The sequence below is a fragment of the Notolabrus celidotus genome, chromosome 23 (assembly GCF_009762535.1).
Source record: "Notolabrus celidotus isolate fNotCel1 chromosome 23, fNotCel1.pri, whole genome shotgun sequence".
NCBI classification, from domain to species: domain Eukaryota; kingdom Metazoa; phylum Chordata; class Actinopteri; order Labriformes; family Labridae; genus Notolabrus; species Notolabrus celidotus.
The window spans coordinates 9205494-9229501 of record NC_048294.1 but is presented as its reverse complement, the minus strand read 5'-3'; the positions used below and the strand labels follow the sequence as shown (position 1 = coordinate 9229501).

The 24008-nt window shown below is 41.4% G+C and overlaps 1 protein-coding gene across 2 annotated transcripts in view; it reads right to left on the bottom strand.

Moving 5' to 3' along the window:
* Positions 1-5150, bottom strand: part of rbpjb (recombination signal binding protein for immunoglobulin kappa J region b) — a 70288-nt gene extending 65138 nt beyond the window's left edge. Inside the window, exon 1 of one of the 2 annotated variants that reach the window (XM_034676751.1) lies at positions 4873-5150. In XM_034676751.1, coding sequence (XP_034532642.1) covers positions 4873-4892 — 20 coding nt within the window. In that variant the 5' untranslated portion in view covers positions 4893-5150. The remainder of the gene's footprint in view (positions 1-4872) is intronic. The other variant, XM_034676750.1, reaches the window with a different exon arrangement.
* Between the last annotated feature and the right edge of the window lie 18858 nt (positions 5151-24008).

Below are 24008 nucleotides of genomic sequence, written 5' to 3'. Positions count from 1 at the left end.
AACTCTTAGCTGGTCTAGAACCATGACCACTTACATCAAGGGCGAGAGGCAGGGTTGCGTGACCAAAAGACAAACTAGTTTTCCGCCATTTTCCTGCAGCGAAAGAATAATAAAGACGAAGCTAATGGATTCCAACGCTAAGCAATGGTCAGTCGAGGAAACAAACTGCTTCCTTGCCCTCTGTGATGTATAAGTGACTTATACCCCTTTTCGACCGAGGCAGTTTCAGAGCCAGTTCTGAGCCGGCACTCAATTGAGAACTGTTTTTTTGTGTTTCGACTGAGAGTGAACCGGCTCCCGGCTGGGAAAACCGGTTCCAGAGCGGCTCCAACTCTTTGCTGGTATAGAACCGTGAACCGCTTACGTCAAGGACGAGGGGCAGGGGTTGCTGTGATCAAAAACACAAACAAAATGTGTTTCCGCCATTGTCCTGCAGCGAAAAAATAAAAGAGACTAATAGATTCCACGGCAAAGCAGTTGTCGGCCGGGGAGACAAGCTGCCGTTGTCCGTCACTGTTGTGAGGGAAAGTTTGCGCTAGTGCTGCTGGGAAAAGCGGTCATGTAAATCTGACATCATTACGTGCCTCTTCCACGGGCTCGAGCAGGTGGAAAACAAACGGGTGCCGTGTTCGTTTGCGAGTTCGACCAGCTCCGAACCAGCCTGGAAATACAACCCAGTTTGCGTTGGTCGAAAAGAGGTATTAACAATCGCTGCACCCTTTCTTCCTATTGGTTGAAAATATAGCTGTGTGTTAGCTGTTACCTCCTGACTGTCACCTGCACATATTCTGAATCATCACAGCAACATTTGCTTCAGACACAACAAAAATAAACAATCAAAAGCAATAAATGTCCCACAACAGAACTCCAAAGATGTAAGAACTCACCCTAACTGACTGTGACATGAATTAAAAGCTACAACTTTAATTTAAAGACAGAAAAACACAACCACAGCTTCTCTGTAATACTAATACCAGAGAGTCATAATACCACTAACAAGCCGCTGGTTGTGGAGCCCCTCCCTGTGTAAAGCCAGAGTCATTCAAACAGTACATGAAGGCTGTGGTCAGGCTCCGCAATGCCTCCAACGGTTACTGTGAACACAGCCTGCCATCGGCTAAAAAGACCCCTTATGGCACTTTAATTTGTCTCCCCCCTAAGCCCCCCCTGTCTCCCCCACCAGCCGAAAAACAGAGATGAATTTGGAGATATCATCTGGACAGGTGGCCAGCCACCCAGACCTGACCCGCCTGCCCTCCAGCTTGCTCCCTCCCTCCCTCCAGCTACCCCCACTTCCATCATCCCCCCTGAACTGAAATCAGTTCAGGTCTGCTGGAAAGCCCCAAATGAACATGCACATCCACCCCACCCCCCCTTTTCCTCCCAACATACACACACCTCCAACAAGCACAGCGACTGTCTGTCACCCACTGAGCTGTCTGCAGGGATTATAGCCTCAAGAGTTAAAAAAAAATAGGTCTGTCTCGCTCTTGTGCTGGCGAAGCATTTCAGTCAGGGTTTACGCCACAATGCAAACGCAGAAAGACAAACGGCTTCCTTGAACGCAGCATCGGCTCCAGACTACAGTGTGTTTATGTTGAATAATACGGTCACTTAACTGATGATGCAATTGGCTGAAGCGCTGCTCGGAAATATGTCCTTGACATTCTCTGAATATCAATTCAACGGGCAGTTAGAAATGTTAACAAAGGCCATTTCCGCACAAAAGCCTCCGCTGACACGCTCATCACTGATGTATTATCTAGTAGCAATTACAGAACTTGCACTAAGCCTAATTAGCTCTTTGAGAAGTAGAAAATGTAACAAAGTCAGAGATAAAAACTTGAAATTTGATTTAGGAAGAAGTATTTTTGAGAGTTTGTGACTGATATTTGGAGCTCATTGGAAGGAGGATTCCTGTTCAAAACATCACTTTAATTATTAACCGGCTTTTAAGAAATACTGCACTGTAGTATTCAGTCATTATACAGTGATGCACACATGAATGTGACTGAATTTAGTCCAAAGATAAACACAATTATATTGTTTTTCTGTGATAATGAAATCTTGAGGGATTTTTTTGTAATCTTGGGATAAAAAAAGCATTTTTTCTATTTTTTTTAATGAAATTAATTTATGTTATTATGTTCCAATAAGTACGCTTGATTTCTCTTGATAATGGGATAATTTTCTGGCAGTCTACAAAAAGAAAACAATAGACTGGACACTGAAAGGCCAGACTACAACATCACACTGCCATTGCCCACACCACTGAGACAGGTTAAGCCTACTTCTATGTTTGTTTTGTGATTTTACAACTCTGGGTATGACTACTTAGAAACAGAGTGAATAAAATATATAAGGATGTACACAATTGATCGATTATTGGTTCATTGATTCTTAAGAAATTACTCGAAACACACATTTTTGGTTTCAATTTTCCGTCACGTGGAACAAACATCATGTGGTCTCATATTACACTCAGCTATCAGGGAGATGTTTTAAGTTTAAAGCATGTTTCAATGTGAATCAGCTGGTAAAGGTGTTACGCACGGAGACACTCAGCTGGCGGCTGCAGCTGAGCATCAGGTCTCAACGTGTGCTTTTTAAAGAGGATCAATACACAACTGCTGCCAACGACACGGACACGAAGGTTGATAACTTTAAACAGGACATTTCCTCACATTTGGATACAAAGCCAACAGACTGGTGGGAATTGCTAGTACGTTATGTTTGCAGATCAGCAACATCAGAGCTGTCTGGGCTTTTCTGCCGCTGGACTGATTATGACCCGGTTGACACCTGACTAAATACACGTTTATTTTTCTCAAGAGGAATGAGTAGACAGAAAACTGGACACTGTAAGTCTGAAGTACTTTTCTGTTAGTATTAGGAGCCTTCACATTATAAGACTATGTCTGCAGAGAATATTTCTATGAGCCTGATCGTTGATAATCAATATTAAACATGTACACATATTCATATTCATATACCTCCAGTTATATGAATTTTGTTGCTGTAGAAAATATAATTTAGGGGGGTAAATGTATTTGGCCTTGTTTTTAACATAAGAATAATGATGGGTTTTTTTATTGATTAATCGATAATTGATCCTTAACATTTCCAAAAATTGATCACAGAAAATACTTAAAGCTGCTGTTGGCGGTCACAGACTAAACATCGGTCAGAGAGAGTGTCAGCACTATCCCTCCCAACCAGATTTCCTCTTAGCCCCCCAACACAGATCGGCGTGTGCAGTCATGATAGTGCAGGAGTCATAACCAATCGGAGGACGTGGTAGGGGCCGCCCCTTAACCAATCAGGACGGACGATTGGAGATTAGCTATGATTGGTCCATCATAACAGGAACAAGGGGATTTTTTGCCAACATTTTGCAATTCATTTTACCGATATATTTTTTTCCCGCACAACTTATTGCAGAGATCATCAACTCTCTTCTTATCACATTTGTTATGTAATATTAATTTCTTGTGCAAAATGTGAAAAAACTTAATATTTGAAAACTGCATATTTATTTACAACAATTGCAAACAAAATACATACAAAAAGATACATCCTGCTTAAAACTTGGATGATGCTCTCCCTGAGACAATCATAACAAAACCCACAACCAGGGCAAATTTGGGCAATTTCACATTTGACATGGTAAGTAAACCTAACCTCTGTTCACAGGGAACATGTGAAAAGTGCAACTGTACAGCAATTAAACCCAAATTAAATAAAATGGTTTACTCTTTGACAGTAAATGTGCCTCAATGAGTCAGCTTGCTGCTTAAATTCAAATTTAACTTAAAACATGAGCCCAACATGTGTGCAGCAGCCCATTATTTTACGTTTAATTATATCGGCGGATATTGGCGTGTTGGCCGATATCAGACAGTACATTTTAAAACCAATATCGGCCGATACCGATAATGTGCCGATAATATCATGCATCCCTACTTGATACAAAGGCATCGGAAAACACAGAGACTTTGCAATAGTCTCAAATTACTCCACTTACCGATGAGTACTGATGGGCATGATGACCTTTAATCCAAACCCAGCAGAAATAAAGTAATGTTTTTACACCATTCCTACCAACAGCAGCTTTAAAAATGTACATCCCTAGTCTACACGCATGTCCACATTGGGCTTCCGTACATTAGCGAGTTGCATGCAGTAGTAAGTAAGTAGTAAACACTGTCTCGCGCATTGTCGTCTATTTAAAAGCAGCTGGAGTTATAAAAGTAGACGCTTCTCAGTGTGTGTGCCTTAATATTAACAGGTGAAAAATAAAGTGTCAACAAATTCAGTCACATTTTTTTCCAAAACACCCCCAAAAAGGATGCCTTGCTCACAAAGCCGCAACGTGTTTCAGTAACACATCGCTAGCTTACGTCCATTATCGGACAGCTAGCTGTGTTAGGGTGAGCACGTTTCGAAAACAAATGCAGCACCAGGGATAATACAGTTTCACCCAATATAAGGGAAAGGACTAATAAAGGAGGCTGTATTCATATGAAACCATGCCTTAGTACTTGTGTTTAGCTCACTGGTTAGCTTGGTAGGGTTTGTCTGGGGGAGAAAAAGACCACCGAGGGTGAAGTGTGTGTTAGCAAGGGGGCTAGCTCACACCAAACACTGCAGCAACAGTCAGAGCAGCAAGTAATGTTCACTGGGTGAAGGAAAAAACACTCGCACGCAAACACACTGAGACAAAGAGATGATTTCCACAGAGCAAATTCATGGCAGGACACAGCAGTGTCCACAGGCTTCAGCACACAGAGTAATAATTAAACAGTTTCATGATAATAACTTGTTTTCTTTTCAACTCCGCTCCCCACCACCAGCCCCGAATCTCAGACTCACCCTGTCACAACAGGCGCCATCTTCCACAAACTCTCACCAAAACTCCAATACTCGCGATATCCTTTCCTCTCTCCCACAGCCCAACAATCCGCCGAGACAACAGAAGCAGACTGGAGGTGTAGGGACGAGGGAGACGGAGAGAAAAAGGGGGTGGGTGAGGAAGACGGAGAGAGAGAGAAAAAAAAAGGGGAGGCGGCGGAGAGGGGAGAGAGAGAGTGAGCGAAAAGGGCAGACGCCACAACAACAGGCGTGGGAAACTTCCAAGATCACGCGAGATCAGAAAAACTCTCACAATAGGCGAGCACAGAGGGAGCGTCACTTCTCGCGAGACTTGCGTGAAGTGGAGTAGTTGTTTATCTTGTGGCGCTGAAATACTATTCCCACGTGTTTACCGGGTAATAAATTACAGCACCGATTGGTTTGAGTTTCCCAGGCTCACACTGGATTTGTAGCATGAACCCTGGTTTTTTAATGGTGTCTCTGCAGTGTTCAGCATTAACATCTGCATGTAATTAAAGCTAGATAGTATCTTTATTGTTTTATAATTATTCCCTGTAGTAGGGGAGACTGGGATATGGTGCAACAAGCATTTCTACAAACAGAGATATTTCAAAGATACAGTCAATACTGAACATACTTCACAAAATAATAATCCCAACTATTTAGAAAAGGACATTGAACAATCAGTGCAGCATTAAATAAAACAAAAAGGAGGAATTCTGGTATATTGACACAAGCTGTACCCAACCTTCGAATGATTTTATTAAAAAGTGACTTAGTCTGGATCATTTTTTCATTCAATTTGTAGTTATTGTACTATTATCTGTTGTAGCAGGTATTATGTATTTATTGCATAAACGCATGCATAATAGCAGTTTTAGAAAATTGAACATTATTTTTCTCACCATCTGACTTTAGGAGAACTGTATGCCAGTGTTATAGTAGTAGACACTTATTTAACGTCTTGGTTTCGTCTCGGAATCGAAAGCATTTTTACTCGGTCTCGGACTGGGCAGACTCTGTAGTTTATATCAAGACCGGTCGGGACCACAACTGATGCACTCTGTCAAAACCTATAACCCTTTAGATAAAAACACTACAAATATTATCTAAAGAAAATAAAAAATGCACACAACTTATGAGAAAAGAAAGGCTCAACAAAACAATCCTGCAGTTACCGCTACAACCGCCTACCTCTCCTGAGATCACAGGCAACAGAGAACACAGTTTTAACTCTCATCAAAAGCGAAAGTTTAACTAAGGAGCTATAGTTAACTGACAAAAACGAAACTTAAGGACTCAAAAGTCTCAGCATATCAAAAGAAAGGCAACAAAGACAAAACCAAACATTGTTTGTTGCTGTCAAATGTATTTAAAGCAAGTTTTTCAAATAAAATAAACACAAGTCTTTTATTTTGTTAACTCTCATAATGATTTTTCATTCTTGTCTCGGTCTTGCCCTGTCTTGGTCTTGGTTTTGACTCGGTCTTGAACCCTAAATGTCTTGGTCTTGTCTTGGTCTCGGTGCACTCTGGTCTTGGACATGTCTTGGTCTCGGTTGATGTGGTGTTGACTACAACACTACCGTATGCTAGCTCTTGATGGGCCTATCTTTTTTACAATCAAGAAACTTAAATACTGGGGGTTTTTTACTAAAAAGACAAATACTACAAAACTATTATAAAGTGTACATAGTTGTAAAGAACTAAGCCTGTTTAGACCGAATACCGAGGTTATATAGACAGAACAATGCAATGCATGTTTAACATTTTGCAATGGTAGTCAAGTAACTGAGCTAAAGCGAAATGACGACAACAGACCTCTTCCATTCAAATAAAGGTGTTAAACAATGTGTCATACTTAAACGACTCCACCTAAAAGGGGTCATAGACAAATAAATGTAAGTTTAATATGTTAAAATTGAAATGGAGTACTCCAAATAGTCTCTGGGTGACTAAGATAAAAGTGTTGTGACCGTCCCCGGTCTCCCCTATCGACAACAAGCACAAGAAGTAATAAAACTACAAGGACATGCTGACTTTAAACAAGAGCAGGAATTAATGGAGGGTTTCTGCACACCAAATTTATAATTCCCTTGGGGAACATAGCAGTTCCTGTTTAGAATGTGGAAACAATGGTGTGAACACATGTGAATGGGCCATACAGGGCAGATTAGTGCACTGCCATCACATTGGGGAGCCCCATGACCACCCTCCACACAGCCCAAACCTCAGTCTAAGCACAAGGGAGGCTATTATTTAGAATGATCATGCCTGAAAATGTGGCATGGGATTTATAAGCCCTTCTGTTTGTGTCTGCCTCAGTTTCTCCCCGAGCCAGAGAGCAGTTTCAAGAGTTTCGTGTGATCTAGCAGCCCCTCCACAAAAGAGGCAGGTCATTCTTGTTTATCTGGGAGGGGTCAGAAAGCCGTAAACCTTCATGTAGGTCCGTGTGTTGTTGTCTCTGCAGCCTTCATTTAAATATGTTTGGCATCTTTGTTCACCTTTCAAGTGACTTGGAGTGGGAGTTTTTCCAACATCAAAGAAAAAAGTGAAGGCTTGTGAGACCACACTGGTGGCAAGTCAGTGCTCTCATTTGTCAGATGTTATGTGTGTGATCCGCCTGTGGCTGTTTTGTATGGGAAAAAGTGGCTGAATGAACAGGCCAAAAGAGACAAGTACAAAACAAACAGTCGCCACAATGTTTGACCATGAGTGTTTAGGACCTGATTGGTTAACTGGTTACACATTTTTGTCAAAAGCTGTACCAGAAATGGCATACTTTCTTAGTTTTAACCCTTTTATTACAAAAATATAAAATAAAGTTGTCCCCTTTAAAGGGGTTGGTATCTGAAATTTGATACCATTGGACAATTGACTAGAATAAATAAAAAATTACAAATAGTTTCATTACCCTTTGTTCCAAACCTGCAGTGTTCAAGCTTTGAGTTGGATATTTTGGTTGTCCTTATTGTATTTCTCCCACCAGAAATGACCAAAATGGAAAGAGATTGACAAGCCCAAGATGCACAAAACTGAGTTATAAAGTTACATAGTTAAAGTCTGATTTATGTCATGCTATTCGTTAGTGAGCTGATTAAAGAGTGACAAAGTTAGCTAACAAGCCAGATATCGTAGGTACTTCAGATAATAAGCAACATTCAATATTACCAGAATTTCAGTAAATAGTACAATGTATGGCACAGCAATATCAGTATGAAACATTCAAAAATAGTGCCAAGATATTAAATTCAACAACTTTTAGCAAGGTAACAACTGGTAGTAAGTTAGCAGCACGAACCAGTTGTTAAAAGTACATTTTCACCTTATTTAGTATTATTTTAAGCATTAGTTAAATGTAAACTGGTATTTAATAAAAACATCTTGACTGTATAATTGTCATATTAATAGATTTAAGTGCCATAAACATGTTTTATTCTGACAGAAAGTTTTGGATCATGGTGTTCTAGGGGGATTGTTTCACTTCAAGTGCCAGCCTCTAATGGCCATTTGAGGAACTGCAGTTTTTGGACCTTTTTCCATGGCATTTTTTTTTTTTGCCCTGGAGGTTGTATCGTGCTTAACACTGAGCCATGCTAACAGTTTCTTATTTTTTCAAGTCAAGTCAAGTCAACTTTATTTATATAGCACCTTTAAAAAACAACCACAGTTGGCCAAAGTGCTGTACAAGCTTAAAAAACACAATCAATAAAAACAAATAGCCATTCAGAAGAACAGATATTAAAAACACAATAGATAACACAAGAAAAGGCCACAATAAATAAAAAAAATAAAAAAATGTATGATGTCTCGCTCAATAGGTATTAAAAGCCAGTGCGAAGTGGTGCGTTTTAAGTAGGGATTTAAAATTCTCAAGTGTCTGAGTATGCCTTAAATCAGGAGGCAGACTGTTCCATAGCCATTTTCAGTCATTATGCTAAGCTAAGCTGCTACTTTCAATTTCATATGTTAAAAAAAGTGAAAAAAGTGTCAATCATCTTTTCTATAACTTTACATAAAAGTTAAAAACATTGTTTATAAAATTTTAATCTTTTTGGCTTACAGATATGTGAGTCCAAAACAAATCAAGCAATTCAAATGCTTCTATTATTCTAATATCTATTACACACACATGCTTGCACCTTACTCATCACCTTAAAGTGTATTTGCACTTCAAGATGAATGTTTTTGTTCAGTTCTCGTACTTGTGTAACGACAAAGTTGCATTGAATCATATCTAACACAACAAACACTATCTTCTTTTTCTCCATGCTCTTAATCTTTCATGGAGCCTCACTGTTCTGCCTTAAAGACAAAAAAAAGGGAAGAAGAAAAAAAGAGTTGCAGGCATGAGGTTTTGCATGAGAGTGTGCCTGGCCCGCAGCCCACGCTGTGAAGACACAGAGACGAAGACCTCATCCTGCCCTCAACCATTTTTCCTTTCCTTCTCTCTTTTTTATAGCCGGCAGAGAACCTCCAGTTACACTCTGGGCTGAATGGGGGAAGCATAAAGTTTCCTCAAATGTTTTACAGCTGAACACAGTAAAGAAAAAAAAAAAAGGGAGACTACACAAGTGCACAAGCTTTTCAGAGAAAATCAGAGCGAAATAGGAAAGAAGAAGAGATGCTTTTAGGTTAACTTGTACATTAAGTGCTGTTGAGGATCTGAACTTTGACTTTTTTGGCTGTTGTAAACATCCACCACTCAAACATTTGATGTAAAGCTTCCTTGAGTTGCTCCTTGTCAATGTTTACGTGCATCTCAAAACACAGGCTTTTTCATTAGCTGAATAAAAAGCCTTTTCAATGCTTTTATTTAAATCAATGAGCATGTCGTGAGCCCATATTACTGTCTCAGTCTTCCCCCCATGTGCCGTTCCCTCATTAGGAGTTAAAACCATTTATTTTAATTGAGACGGAGCCAATTCAAGCAATCGTGTCTAAGCCATAAGCCTCAGGTCTATAAATCCACTCACTTGACTGCTTAAGCTCGTGGCTCAGACGGAAGGGGAGATTGAGATGGAGCGATTCTTTGCTCTCATGTGGAAACACCCCTTAACTGTAGATCATAAGTCTTAGTTTTATCTGTAAAGGTTTGAAAAATATCGCTGCTTGAATGTACGGTTTGTCACGAAAGGCCTTAAGGACACGAAGGTCACGAAATGAAGCAACCTTTGAGAGTGATTTTGAAACTTTTGTTCTCTCAGTTTTCACGTCTAAGCTACTGTTTCGTTTAAAACAAAAGTAAAAGAGGATGGGGATTATTTCTGATTACACATTAAGAAGAGAAAAAGAACAACAAAGGAGAAAGTAAGCAAATTAAGGAAGTGCAGTTTGAGTTTCCTGATTAGCAGCTCTTTGACTTGAAAGTCATTTGACTCCACAGGAGCGTGGTGAAACTTCCTGAAATGAGACAGACAGAGGAGATGGGTCGCGAGACACTGGGTCAGGTGTCAGACAAGCCGATAAAGTCGTCTTTAAGGACCGGCTGAGTTTTCTGAGTCAGACAGGAACAGGAAGACGAATGTGAAACGCAACTCCTGAGCTGCAAACAAACTCGACTTCTCAATCAGACGAGCAAACAATTCATATCATAATCCCTCAGTGAACATAAAGAGATTAAAAGTCAGGAATCAATCAAGTCTGGCTCGTGTTAGTCTGGGTTCCCAGCTGAGGGAAGGGCGTCCCTGTCCGTCCATCCGTCCGTTATGTCCATCTGTCGGCCACAAGGGGAAACCCAGGGGTGGACGAGGGCAGACAGCTTGACGAATGGAAAGGACGAGAGGGGGCACGCCTTCACTCCCCCTCTCCCCTTCATCAAAGCCTCCCACTTTTATCACATGACTGTCATTTCAATTAGGTCTCGAAGACATCACAGAGCCGTAGAAGGGGGGGAAAAAATGACAGGGTGATAAGTTTGCAGACTGTCCAGGGAACTACAGCGCCTGTTTTGCAAGTGCACTCTTCTGAAAGAGAGTCAAATGGGAGTCATGAGGAAAGAGACGTTTCCCCTTTCCTGTACCGGAGAGGTTCACGGTGAGTTCAAGCTGCCAAATGTATATGAGGTGAGAGACGCTCCAGCACGCTATTTGGCAGCTTTGACACAGCCTGTATATTACATCAGAAAATAAGCAATATGATATGATTGAATGGAGGATAACTTCAGGAACGGAATCCAATAGTTTACAGCTTCGAAATGAAAGCATTTACAAGCTGTTCAATTTGATAACTGATAACGCCTTCATCAAATCCATAATCAAGAGCTATAAATCCACTGTGTATTTTACAGCCTTTAATACTGAGGTAATAGAGACAAATTATAGGCTTTCACACGCAAGACACAATCACAAGAACCAATAAATCCATTAATGTGATGCTTATCAGCAGAAACAACAAAAGCAGATAGATAAAGAAACCAAAATGACCGGACTGGAACATTTTCGTGAAATGTTCATTTACTGCCACTCAGAGCTGACTTGGCTCAGTTTCTTCACGTCATCTTTCTTAAATCAGACTTCGCCTCAGGGTGTTCTGCTTTGATTAAAAAAGCAGAGTTGATCATGAAGTCTGAAAAAAATGGTGAATGAATTACATTTTGGAAAATCTAAAAGAAGCCAGTTTCTCTCATTCGCCTGCAAACTGTCACATGAAAGTCTGACATAGTGAGGGAGGGTTGAAGTGTGACGGTGGGATTAAATGAGGTTAAATACTTCTTTATATGTGAAACACGTCTTATTTTACAGTATTTGTAGAATTGAACAGAAGCCTGAAAAGTACCTAATGAGGATTTATACAATGTGATCCTTTAATTAAAATGGAAAGAAAGATATTAACTAATAAAACAAAGCTATAGCTAGCAGCCGTTAGCTTAACCTGACCCCAAAAAAACATTAAATAGGACACCTAGCTCTAAAGAAACATTAAATGGAATACCCATCTCTGTCAAGCAGAAGAAAAACATACCTAACAGCACCTGTAAGGCTAGTTCACGCATCACAAACTATCAGCAACTCAAATGTTGCATTGTTTGACCATGCTAGTCGCTACCGAAGAGACTAGCTAGCAGTTTAAGTCTTTGCTAACCTTGCTTGTTGAGCTGCTAAGAATCTGGTCAGCTTAGCTTTGAATGGGTGTCTGTGAGCCCTTGAAGTTTAGATATACTCACAGTAAAACAGAACCATGCTAGCTGTTTCTCCAAGCTTTCCTTTTTTTATGCTATGCTAGGCTGACACTTATTTGACATCTTAAACACTCTCATTTTCTTTTTTAACGAGAGTAACACGGAATGAAAATAAACTTTGTCATTTGAGAAACACAAGTGGTTAGGAACTTGACAGCATCAAAAGCATGACATGCTCTGACCAGCTTTAAGTTTCCAGTCTTTGGTATGCTAGCTTTGGCTAGTCTCTCAGCCGTTAGACAGTTTAGCTTGGAAGATGTTGTCCACATTTGATTAAAACGCCATCTAACAGCTCAGAGCAGTAGTTTAGGGTGGATGTGCCGTCTTAGAGTTTGAAATAGTACACCCTCTTCACTGCAAACAAAACCAGGCTAGCTTTTTACAAAACACACAATAACATGAAAAACATATCTTGCTCTGTGCAGCTGTAGAAACTCCACAAGCAGCTCTAAAGCAAACTGTCAGAAACATGTTGTGTGCTGAAACATCTCAAACAGTTTGATTTAACTTGAGGCTAAAGCTAGCATTTAGTTACCTAACCAGACAAAGCATGAAAATGATGTCTTGCTAATCTTTGCTAATCTACAATTGGCTAACAACTAACAGCTGAAAACAGTAGTTTACATGCTCAGGAGTTTTATATGATACGTGTTTTCACTGGAAACAGAGCCAGGCTAACTTTTCCCCCAGCTTTCTAACTTTATGCTAAGCTAAGCTAAGATAACCACTTATCAGACATATAAATAAACACTACTTTTTGCTTGCTTGCCAAGAGTAGGATGGAAATAATAAATTCTGCTTTCCATTTTTTATATTAAGTTACAGCGAGCAGTCAGTTAGCTTAACCAGGCATGAAAACATGAAAAGCGTGCCTTGCCTCATCCAGCTGTTGAAAAAATCTAGATACAACCACTCAACTAAAGCCAGTTCCCTCATCAGAAACAACCAGTTAGTAAAATGTTGTACTTAATTTGCCCTCATGGATGCTTTAAGCAGATTAAACTACCAAACAGTTTGTAGTCTGCATGCTTTGCTAGCTTTTGCCGACCTCTCAGCAGCTGGTAAGCTTAGCTTCTACCATAACAGCTCTGAAACAGGATTTTTTTTTCAGAGCTCTAAGGGTTTAAATGCTAACCGTTGTTTACTGTAAACAAAGCCTGGCTGGCTTTCATCTACTGATTTGTGTGTTTACACTCAGCTAGGCTAACCATGTTGTTTTTCCAGCTCCAACAATGTTGTTTTTCCAGCTCACTGATTTTCTCCTCTTGCTCTCTTGTATTTTGAGTATTAAGAACCTAAAAGATAGCCAGTTTGGTTCAAATGGGAGAACATTATCAACTAAAGAAAATCTGTTATGCAAGCCAATCCTTTAATTACCACTGAGACTCCCTTCAGCAGTGTATTGAGCATAAATCCCTGTTTCACAACTGTTGAGTAAAGACAAGACGACCCAGGAACTTAGAGACGTGACTGTTAGATACTCTCTCTCTCAGGATGTTTTAACACAGACATATATGTATGATCAGAGTATTACAGCCTTTAGGGCCTGTGTCCACTAACAGCATTTTTTTGCATTGGCAGTGCCCACAACCTCAATTTCAGGGTGACTCATTGGGGCTAACTCTTACTAGGGTCACAAAAGTGTAACCGTGTTGTATTCAAAAATGTTATGAACCCTGAAAAAACAAGTGTGTTAAGTTTATGGATCTTCGCCATTGTTGTTGACAAAGTTGATGTCGGAAGTCCCGCCCCTTCTTGGTCAAAAAGTTGAACTATGTTCAACTCAGAGCCGTGTGTGCCACGGATGTTTTGCACTTGGAAACTAGGCGCTGAAAATGCTGGAACGGCATTGACTTTGTAAAGAAAACAGGAGCCTTGAGTGCAAAACATAGTCCCTTCTTAATCAACTCCAAGCTTGTCTTGATTGATGACTTGGCTGTGATGCTAGCAGTCCCTGTCACTTCTGGCACTCTAAATCAGATGTGTGTTATTGTGAGTGACATCTATGTTCCAGCCTTGGAAATCTGAGTTGACACATGCAGCCCTCCAACAAAGCCTTTGTTAACCCCTTTTTATGCCCATGGATCAAATTCATGATAAATGGAAATTATCAGGAGAGCTGGCCTCAAAGTCCTTGAGGTGCTTTGTTTGTTATCAGGTTGTGGTTGAAACATCCTCTCCTGGACCTAAAGATTCGATATCACAGTCAGTTAGGCGGAGAAAAAAAAGCCCCAAAACCAAAATTCAAGCCCTTAGGAGACTAATCAAGAATGGGGGTCAAAATGTCAAAACAGTGGAACCTTCCAACAAAAGTAAAGCTCTCCACTTTGAGAAAACCCTAGTGGCATTTTCACATCCAGTAAACTAAGAGCATTACTCGTTTAGCTTGGCCCGCTGCCCCTGTCAGTTAAAAAGCCAAAGCTTGGTGAAGGCTTGTAGCAGAAGTGGGTTGATAATGTTACAATACTGGATGTTAATGTTTTATGAACAAGAGCAGATGACAGGCTGTATTTTATCACAAGGAAAAAATGATAGACAGTTATTAGTGGGTGCAAAACACTTAGGTCGGCTCAAACCGAACCCAAAAAATACATTTTTGTTCCTCCAGTGGAATAAAATTCCTCCGAAACTGATATCCAAGGAAGTTATCTCTAATTTTTTCTCCAACTTATGCACTCATGAACTTGTAGAACATGATATATCATGTATTTATATGAATTTTTTTCTAAATACTGGGCTCTTATTGCAACGGTTTATGAGATAGTGCTTAGATAGACAGCTCCACTTTGTTGACCACAGCATATTTGACAAGTGGTGGTGGTGGGGGTTGGAGGGAACAATCCTAAGCCAAGTGAACCTCTAAAACCTTGACCCTTACTTCCTTAACGCCCACGGACCCACTCTATCCTCACGCACACACACACACACAAATTCACAAAAACTAACAAACAGCGCTGAATCATCCGCAAAAAAAAGAATGAATTTTCTCAGACACACACACACACAAACACACTAAGGGGAAGAGGTGGCAAGACACACTAAGACGCCCACACATTGCAAACACACACACACACACACACACACACACACACAAACAAACACACACACTTCTTGGGCCAAGTGACTGCACTGCTAAGGCCATGACCCCCTGTGCCCTCCCCCTCCTCCATCTCCCAGGCTGTCTGACTGTCTAGGGGTCTAGAGGCTGATAGAGGCAAAGGAGGCGGGGTCAGAGGGAGGCAGGAAGAGGACTGGTGATTAGGATTGTGAAGAGGGGTGGTGGTGGGGGGGGCATCGGGTGGTCGAACATACCCCTGACCCCCTGTCCAATTCTTGGCAGCCACTGTGCCGCTTCAGGAGAGAACGAGGGGGAGAGGGGAGGCCCTGCAAATATTTGAAAAGGATCCACACCCACAGATTAGATAGTGGACGTGCACACTCACACACAGAGCAACATGGCGAGATGAGCTAGCTGCTCTGTGGTTGGTGGTGTTGGTCAGTCATTCATGTTCTACTGAGGATGAAATTGACAACCCCCCTTACCTACATCTAATGAAATCATGAGATCTGAGTTTGAATTTTCCAAAACATTTCAAATGTTCGAGTAAGAACCAGTGGGAGACCAAGAACTGCTTCACTAGAAGTGCAAACACCTGCAGTTCCTCAAGTGTCCACTTGAAGCTAGCTCCAAAAGACTGAAAGTTAGGTTGAGTCAGCAGTTACGATATGCTATCACCATCGTTTGGGCTTCATAACCTTCACCCAGAAACCAATGAGTAGTATCACAGAAACTTTGTCCATGTTTATACATGTCTAGCATGCTAAACCAAGAAAGTTAACATTACAACAGAACATAAGCATGGTTAGTTTTACTATTTCAGCATTCTGACATTAGCATGTAGATTAAGTACAGCTTTACGGAGCTACAAGTACGCCTTACGAGTAAGTGACAATTTAGTCCAGATTTGTGGCCTGTCCTTTTTATGTCCCCTGTTAAACAGTTATATATTCATGTTTCAAATCTGTGTTGTGTTTCTACGTAAACATCACGTTAAAACCCTGGAATTATACTTAAAGCTCCAGTGACGAACTTTGGTTTGTGTGGGATCGGCGCCCCCTGTGCAAGAGGAGGTCTTTGATGATTTTGGCCTGAATATGTGTAACTACTGCTCCCTGAAAAAACAATGTATCCTTTCTTTTAACAGTCAAATGTATCACGAGTTAAGATCTTTGCAGTGTAACCTGAAAAAAGCTGTGTCAGCAGTTTTTTGTTGATCACAGTTCTTACACCTACCCCCTGCCTGTGGTTTCACACATTAACAATAACTATAAAGATATTCTTGCTCTACTTGTTAATGATGTTTTTGTACTATTTCAGGTCATAAAGAGACATCAATATGACATTCAGCCTGTTTCAATAGAAGCTTAAAATTGGAGCAGGAGCTTTAAGCTACATACTAACTTAACCATCTACTTCACCATTTTACAACAATGACAAGTCCAACTTTAACGTATTGTAGCCTGTCTTGTGAATTCTTTGTGTTTACTAAATATTTGTGAATGAGAATTAAGAATAAAATCGAAAAAAAGGTCATATCAAAGTTAAATCAAATATAAATCAAGTTTGTCAAATGACAAATTAGGTTAAAGTGTCCAAAGTGATGGTTTTGGTCATTCTATTCGAGTCATGGTTCATATCTAATTTGCAAATCGCATTATTGGACATCTGCAGGCCACTTGAGCCTCCACCTGCAATTTCCCACCAATCCCGCTTGTTTGCTTTTTAAATATCTTCAGAAATTTCAATTAAACGCACAAGAAAATGCAGATCTTCATTATCGTGTGATGTGATGATCATAAATCAAACCTGACAAAATTCTATTTGCAATCTAAGACCGACAATTTCAAAATCATCAACTTTGAGAGCATTTCTTTGAAAAGCAGAGCAAAACTAATGAAATGTTTTCAGATTCATCTGAGTGACATGGAGTGATTGTGCCCTCTGTAAATGAGCGAGTGAGCGAGGCCGGATACTGGAAGGAGTGAGCGAGTGAACAGTGGTCGTAGTGTGAACAGACGGGTGAGGAAATGGGGTGGCAGCCATTCAGCGGGGGAGCTTTAGAAACGCAGGTGCCTTAATTGTCCTCCCATAAAGCCTCGGCAAGTGGGCAAAACCTGTGAATGAGTGTCTGTTAAAAAGAGGGATGAATGAGGCGGCACGTGAATGAGTGAACGAGTGACTGAATGAGGGAAACGAGTGGCTGGAAGAGTGAGCACTCTGTGGGGAAGCGGGAGGAGATGGTGGATGTAGTGGGAGGGAGGAGCTGGACAAGAAAAGTGATGTGATGTATGGGAAGTTGAATAGAGGTGGAGAGGGGGGAAGAAAGAAAGGAGGACAAGAAAGAAGAGGGGAAGTAGTATAGATGATGTGGATGAAAGGTAGGTAAAAGAGAAAGAGATGAGGGAAGGAGGGTTAAGGGAAAAAAAGGGGAAAGGGGTGTTAGATAAAGGAGGAAAAGAAAAAATATGTTTAGGAAATAAAGAACAGAAAAAAAGGGGGACAGGTAGATGGGGAGGTAGGAAGTGACAAAAGCTGTGTTTGAAAGGTAAGAAATGACAAAAGGGGGATAAAAGGGAGAGAAAAGAAGGAGAGATAAATGAGAAATCAAAGGAGAGGGAAAGAGAGGGGGATAGGGAAGAATGAGGGGTAAGAACAAAGAAGAGTAAGTACAAGATGGGGGGAAAGGTTGTATACGTTAGGAGTGTAAGATACATTTTGAAGGGCAAATAGAAGAAAGGGTGAGAGAGGGAGAGATAGGGGAAGAAGGAGGGGAGCAAAAATCAGGATAGCAGTGGAAGGGTGGGGTAGGGTGGGGCGGGGGGGTTCTGCAGGCCCGCCTCAGACAATGTGACATGGCACACGCTATTAATTCTGGCTCAGCGGAGAGACCCTGCCTCGCCATCTGCTCAGGGTCAGGGGCGTTCGAAGGGGTCGGCGTCACGTCCAACCCCCCACCCACTCACACACGCACACACACTCAACACACACACACACACACACACACTTCAACAGAAGACACAAACCCCCCCTTTCTTCCCTCCTCTTCGTCCTCGCCTGGCAGACACCCGGCCCGGCCCGCGCGCATTTCCATAAAACAATTGCGGGCCAACCTGCTCCCGTGTCGGGTGGGCGGGGTTAAGAGGGGAGTGTAACGCCGACTAGCCTTCCTTTAACAATGGCCTGTCACATGAAAAGGCCCCCGGTGAACTTGATATACATTACAAAAGAGCCACACCGAGGCAGGCCCTGGGCCCAGCCCCGCCGACCTGCAGTTGAATTTGAGCTTGGCGTTCGTTCGTTCATTTGTTTGCAGTCCACCCTCCCCATACCCCACCTCTCCCCCCCTTAACCCCCAACCAATTTCACACACACACACGAAAGTGCGCGTGGCAGGCTGGTGTTAGGTGGAGGAGGTGGTGGGGTTGGACTAGGAAAGATTTAGTTTAGTTAATTGGCAACGAGTTGGATTGCTGATTAGGTCTTAAAGTAATTTCTCATACAAACATCTTATACTGAGTGATCTGCTGTTTTTTTCTGTTTAACATAATTTTAAAAAACAAAAACAAAACAAAACATAAAAAACAGACATCAGCTGAAAATCTTTAACTTGTTTTTTTTTTGCCTTTTTTCATGCTTTTTTTTATTCACTTATTTGATATTTCAGTTTTCCCATTGTAAATCCCTATGTTGGACATTTAGGGCCTGTTTCCATTAACAACATTTTTTTGTACTGGCAGCGCTTATTTTCTAGCCAAGCCTAAAATGAGTTTAGCATTTTTTATCTGCATCTAAAGCACATTCTTTTTTTTTCTTTTTTTTGGGGGGGGGGGGGTCTTTTTCGCCTTTATTTGATAGGACAGCCTAAGAGAGACAGGAAATGTGGGGAGTAGAGAGCAGGGGAAGACATGCAGGAAATGGTCTCGGCTGGGAATCGAACCGGCAACCCCTGCAATGAGGACTGTATGTGGGGCACTGGTGGCCTAGCAGTCGAAGCGCCTCAAAAGCCTTCTTGTGATCACAGCACTCTCAGGTGAAAATACTTAAACTTTTGGAACGCCATTATGTTCATCAATACAATTCTTTATCACCGGCCAATCAAAATAAAGAAGGGGCAAGACTTCTTAAATAAACTTTGTCAACAACCATGGCAGAGGTCTATACAGAGGAGTAGCTAACCACACTTGTACAGTGAGAGAACTTTCTAAATCTAGCAACAATAAGCGCCACTGGGAAGCACTCTAAAATTGAGGTTGTGGGTGCTATCAGCGGAACAAATGATGTTAATGCACAAAGGCCCTAAACTGGAGGCAGACACATAGACTGTATGAAATATGGATGTAGTATCCGTGATGTCACCATCTGTTTCTGAAGCGCTGTTTTGAAGCCAATTGTCGACAGCGGCCATATTGCTGCTGTCGAGCGATTGTGATGTAAAGAGGCGGGCTTTGAGCCTCCTCGCCAACAGCTACAGTGTTCCCGCCTGTCAATCAAGTCAGCTGTGCCTCTCATTGGAAGACTTGTAATCTCAATGTCTTTGAAATTGCCGCGTTAGAAAAAAATTCACCCCCCTACAGTGTGTGCCGAAATGATGATCTATCCAGACTACACTTGTTTTTTGTACCAGGCTGTAAACATGTTTATTTCTGCTGTAAAAATCGTCTTCTTTGATTTGGTGTGTATGTGGTTTCCGATACTTCCGGAGCCAGCCTCAAGCGGATCCTCGATGAACTGCAGTTTTTAGCACTTTCCCATTGGACTCATATTTTTAGACCGGATGTTGTCGCTTGGGCAACATACATTGAAGTAGCATCTTCTAGCAGATGGCATCTTTTACTTTTGTATGTCATAAAGGAGCATCAGTGTGAGTTTCAGTCAAATTTCAGAGCCAAGCAGCTATCATCTGAAGACAGTAAAACCTCTGGGGCAGACAGGGAACATTTCAGTAATTCAGGTGTAGCTAGAGGTTGGCGATAAACTTCTTCCTGTAAAGACTTCCTTTCCTGTGCCTTGCATCGCTTACATCCTAATTAGTAACTCAGATCAAAATCAGGGTGTGGTTAGCCCCTCCAGTTAATGTCACCCCACCTAGGAGTGCCTGTTTCTATGTCTCTAATGAGTCCCAGTTTCACTGTACATAGCAAATTACACAAAGGCTTGTCTCTGGCTGACTTCAGTGTTAGTTACTTGTAACCAACAGGTCTCACATCATAATGTAGATTAGTTAAAGTTCAAGTACAAGCTCTGTCAGGTCTGTCCTTAAGAGGATCATCACCACGGACAGTGTTCCTCCTGCTTCTGTTTTTCCTGCAAACACCAAAGCCTGCTGATACCTGATTAGTCAAAACTGCTTGGACAAACAAAAACCAGAACCCTTCCAAAACCAAAATCCAGCCCTCTATCTACAGATTCTACATTTTTATGTAGAACCTGTGAAGAGATTGACCTCAGTGTGTTTCGTAACCAGCCCTCCGCAGTACATTTAAGTAAAGCACTCTGAGAAAATGCACTTAGTGATGCTCTTCACAAGTCTACTTTAGTTAAATCCCAAAATACACACATTAACTTGTATAAGCACTGCAGAATTGAGAAGCTCCTGCTCTCTAAGCAGACCATCGCGTGCAAAACCAGGCAAAGCCACCAGCTCTGGGGTCTTTAATTCTGTTGGTGCTTAAAGTTGGGATTAGCACTAAAACAAGAGAAGATCAGACGGCTGGAAGAGGTATCACCATGTCAACACACCACTTCTTTTCTTCTCTCACCGTCCACTATCACCTGCTCATTTAGTCTAAAACCACACACTTATCCGTCCCTCATTGCTGCCAGTGTTATCTCAGTCAAAAGACAACTTCTTGATTTCTTTGTCCTCTTCATTGTGAGTGTGTGTGTGCATGTGTGTGTTCACTAACCAGAGATGTAAATGGGTGAGGAGTTTAAGTCCCTCCTGTGCAGACCCCCAAAGCTAAATCCCTTAATCTGCTCTCGGACACGTCTGGAGGGCAAAACAAACAAATAGGATCCCCCTTCTACCTCCTCCCTTCTACAACCAAGTCCACTCACACACACACACACACACACACACACACACACACACACACACACACTTGAGCACAGACACACATAAGATCCCCCCTGAGCCCCCCCAACCTGAGCCCCATCAGTGAACATGACATCACGGGAGGAGAAGTTGACATTAACCCTCTCAAGGTTAATGGAGTGAGGTCGTGATCTCTGGGCTGGTGATTCAAATCATGATGGCGGATGTCTCGGGAAAGTCCTCACCAGCCAAATTAGGAATTAATATTTTCCTCCTGTTTTTATCGTCAGTGTGTCAGTGTGTGGATTTGACAGGATTCTCATGTAGCTCAGAAAACATTATCGAGTCAGCAGGTGACAGGAAATAAAAACATGCAGGTCTTTTTGTTCATCTAAACAATGCTTTTCACAATTGATCACACTGGTTTCATTCATACACTTTGCGTAACTACCTTTACTTATATCTATCAACAGCTAACCATTCCTTATGGATACAACATTTCAACAAATCTGCTTGATGCTGTGTTGTTAAAGCAAACCACAGTCAGATTTCCCAGCGTCCTGGAAAGCATCAGAAACGACTGATTCAACCTCCATTTTTTCCAAACAAAAAATTAAGTGCATCATGATATTATTTTGGCAAGCTTAATAAAATCTGTCTTCTCCATGAAGACTGTGTAACCTACTATTTACAATGAAACTGAGACTTACCAGAAACAGATGAACCGGAACTCCTGGTGAAGCAAAAAATGAAGCTGTTTATTTTGGAGACATATCCGGAGGGGCAAATTTGGCTTTGCTTTTTAACCAGACACATGGTTGCTTCTCACGTTGATCGTTGACTAAGACCATTGCTCCCAAAGGCATATGTTGCCCTCAGATGGTTGCTAATGGGTTAAAAAATGGGTACAGCTCAACCAAAAGATCTCAAGCTGGATTTCTTACAGTTTTTGACTTGCCTCCCTAAACCTAAAACCGGTTTGCTGAAGAAGCTAAATTATTTTTCTGTCAAATGCAAGATTTCATTGGGTTTTCAAATACACAAAAAAAATAAGTTCTGTATAATTTAATGTTTAAGAAAGTAAGTTTTCCTCAGTAAGATAATCTTAACAAATAACACCACTTTCCTACTTTTGCAGCATGAATACTGACACGGCACACTGTCTCCCTATTGGCTGATCGCCATGGCTGTCAGTCTAGGGGGTGGGCTTACCTAGTCAGCACGGCTGGAAATTAGAGAAAAGAGTTGATTACGGGACTCAGAACAGGTGTGAGACACCAAGAGAGCGGCAGCCGATCTAATGAGAGTCACAGGAGAATTGAAGAGTCGCCAAAGACCCCCTTTCGTTTTTGTTTTGAGTTTTTGTCCATGTCATAAATAAATAAACTGGTGTCGGAGCCACGGAGCGACGCCGACGGAACGCAGTCAGAGCTGGCCGAAGCCAACCGAGTCGAAACCGGAGGAGATCTGCCGAGAGGGTGAGCCCACTATTATTTCCTCTAAGCTGGCAGCCAAATGTGTGCACGGGCATCCCAGCCTCGGAAGCCCTAGACGCACAGTAAATACCTGGGGTGGTGGTGCCGTGACATATATGCGGGTTCGTGGGACTTGAAAATCTACAATGGCCTGAACTTTCGCTACTTTGGGAAGAACTGCTCCACACCCAACCTGATGTCCTAGGTTAGTAACCCTGCCCTTACCAAACTCACACTTGGCCAAGTTAATCACTAGACCCGCTTGCTTAAGAGCTTCAAACAATTCCCCTACCTGTCTGATGTGCTCCTGCCAGGTTTCACTATAGGTAACAACATCATCTCGGTGGGACTGCCACAGTAAATACCTGGGGTGGTGGTGCCGTGACAATACACTAAAGTAAATGTGTTTACCAGAAGGAAAATAAAAAGAAGCTACCTTTAGGCCTGAAACAAATGACACTATTGCAACATCACGTCAATCCCAACACTACTCTTCAAACGTGACGTGTTCAGAATGACGACGTTAATGGCCCACACAACTTCTGAAGTTCCATTTAGTCTATTTGTCACATAAAAGCTTTGAAAAGATCGGTCTTGGTTGTTCATGCCCAAGCATCACAACTGGGGTTCAGGTTAAGATGACCACTTTGCTAACAATGGTGAAGCTGAAAAAAAAAAAAAGTACAGTAGGTGGTTGTTTTTAGGGAACACTTGTCCTCTTCATGTTGAGAAAACGATTCAGTTTGTGTTGTCCAGTATATCTATTGTTTTGGTGACTAATCCATCTAACCTGACCTCTCTTAATTTTCTATAATAATGCCACCTGTCACCTGTGCTCTTGTATTGGTTTCTACCACTGTAAAAACCTGAAGTTTGCTCTTTTGGTATTTGTTGATAGTGTATTGTTTCATTTCCTAAATACACAAAAAGGCGTTCCTCAGGGATCACTTCTAGGTCCTCTGTCTTTCTCTTTACATTGAAAATATCTGCTCTCCATTAAACTTTCAAAACATAGCTTAGTGGGGATAATACAACTTGATGTACAGCAACTTATTCTTAGTTTTAACAATATTATATATACATGCTGCTTCATGACTAACGAGGGGGGTGTACGGTTAGTCTGGTGTATATCTTTAAATTGAGGTAGGCCTTTACCTCTATTTAATCTACTACTAATGATAATTTGATGTCCGTCTAAGTCATTATTTTACCCTTATTCTTTATTTCTACTCCTGTAAGATTTGATGTTTGCCACTATGTTATAATTCTGCTGTTTTGTGCACACATGATCATATGTCCTTGTAAATGTGTGTCAGGTGGTCTGAATGAGGCTTATTGGCCATTAAATGGAAAGTGTGTAAAGGGGGCGAGGTGGAGAGGTAAGGGT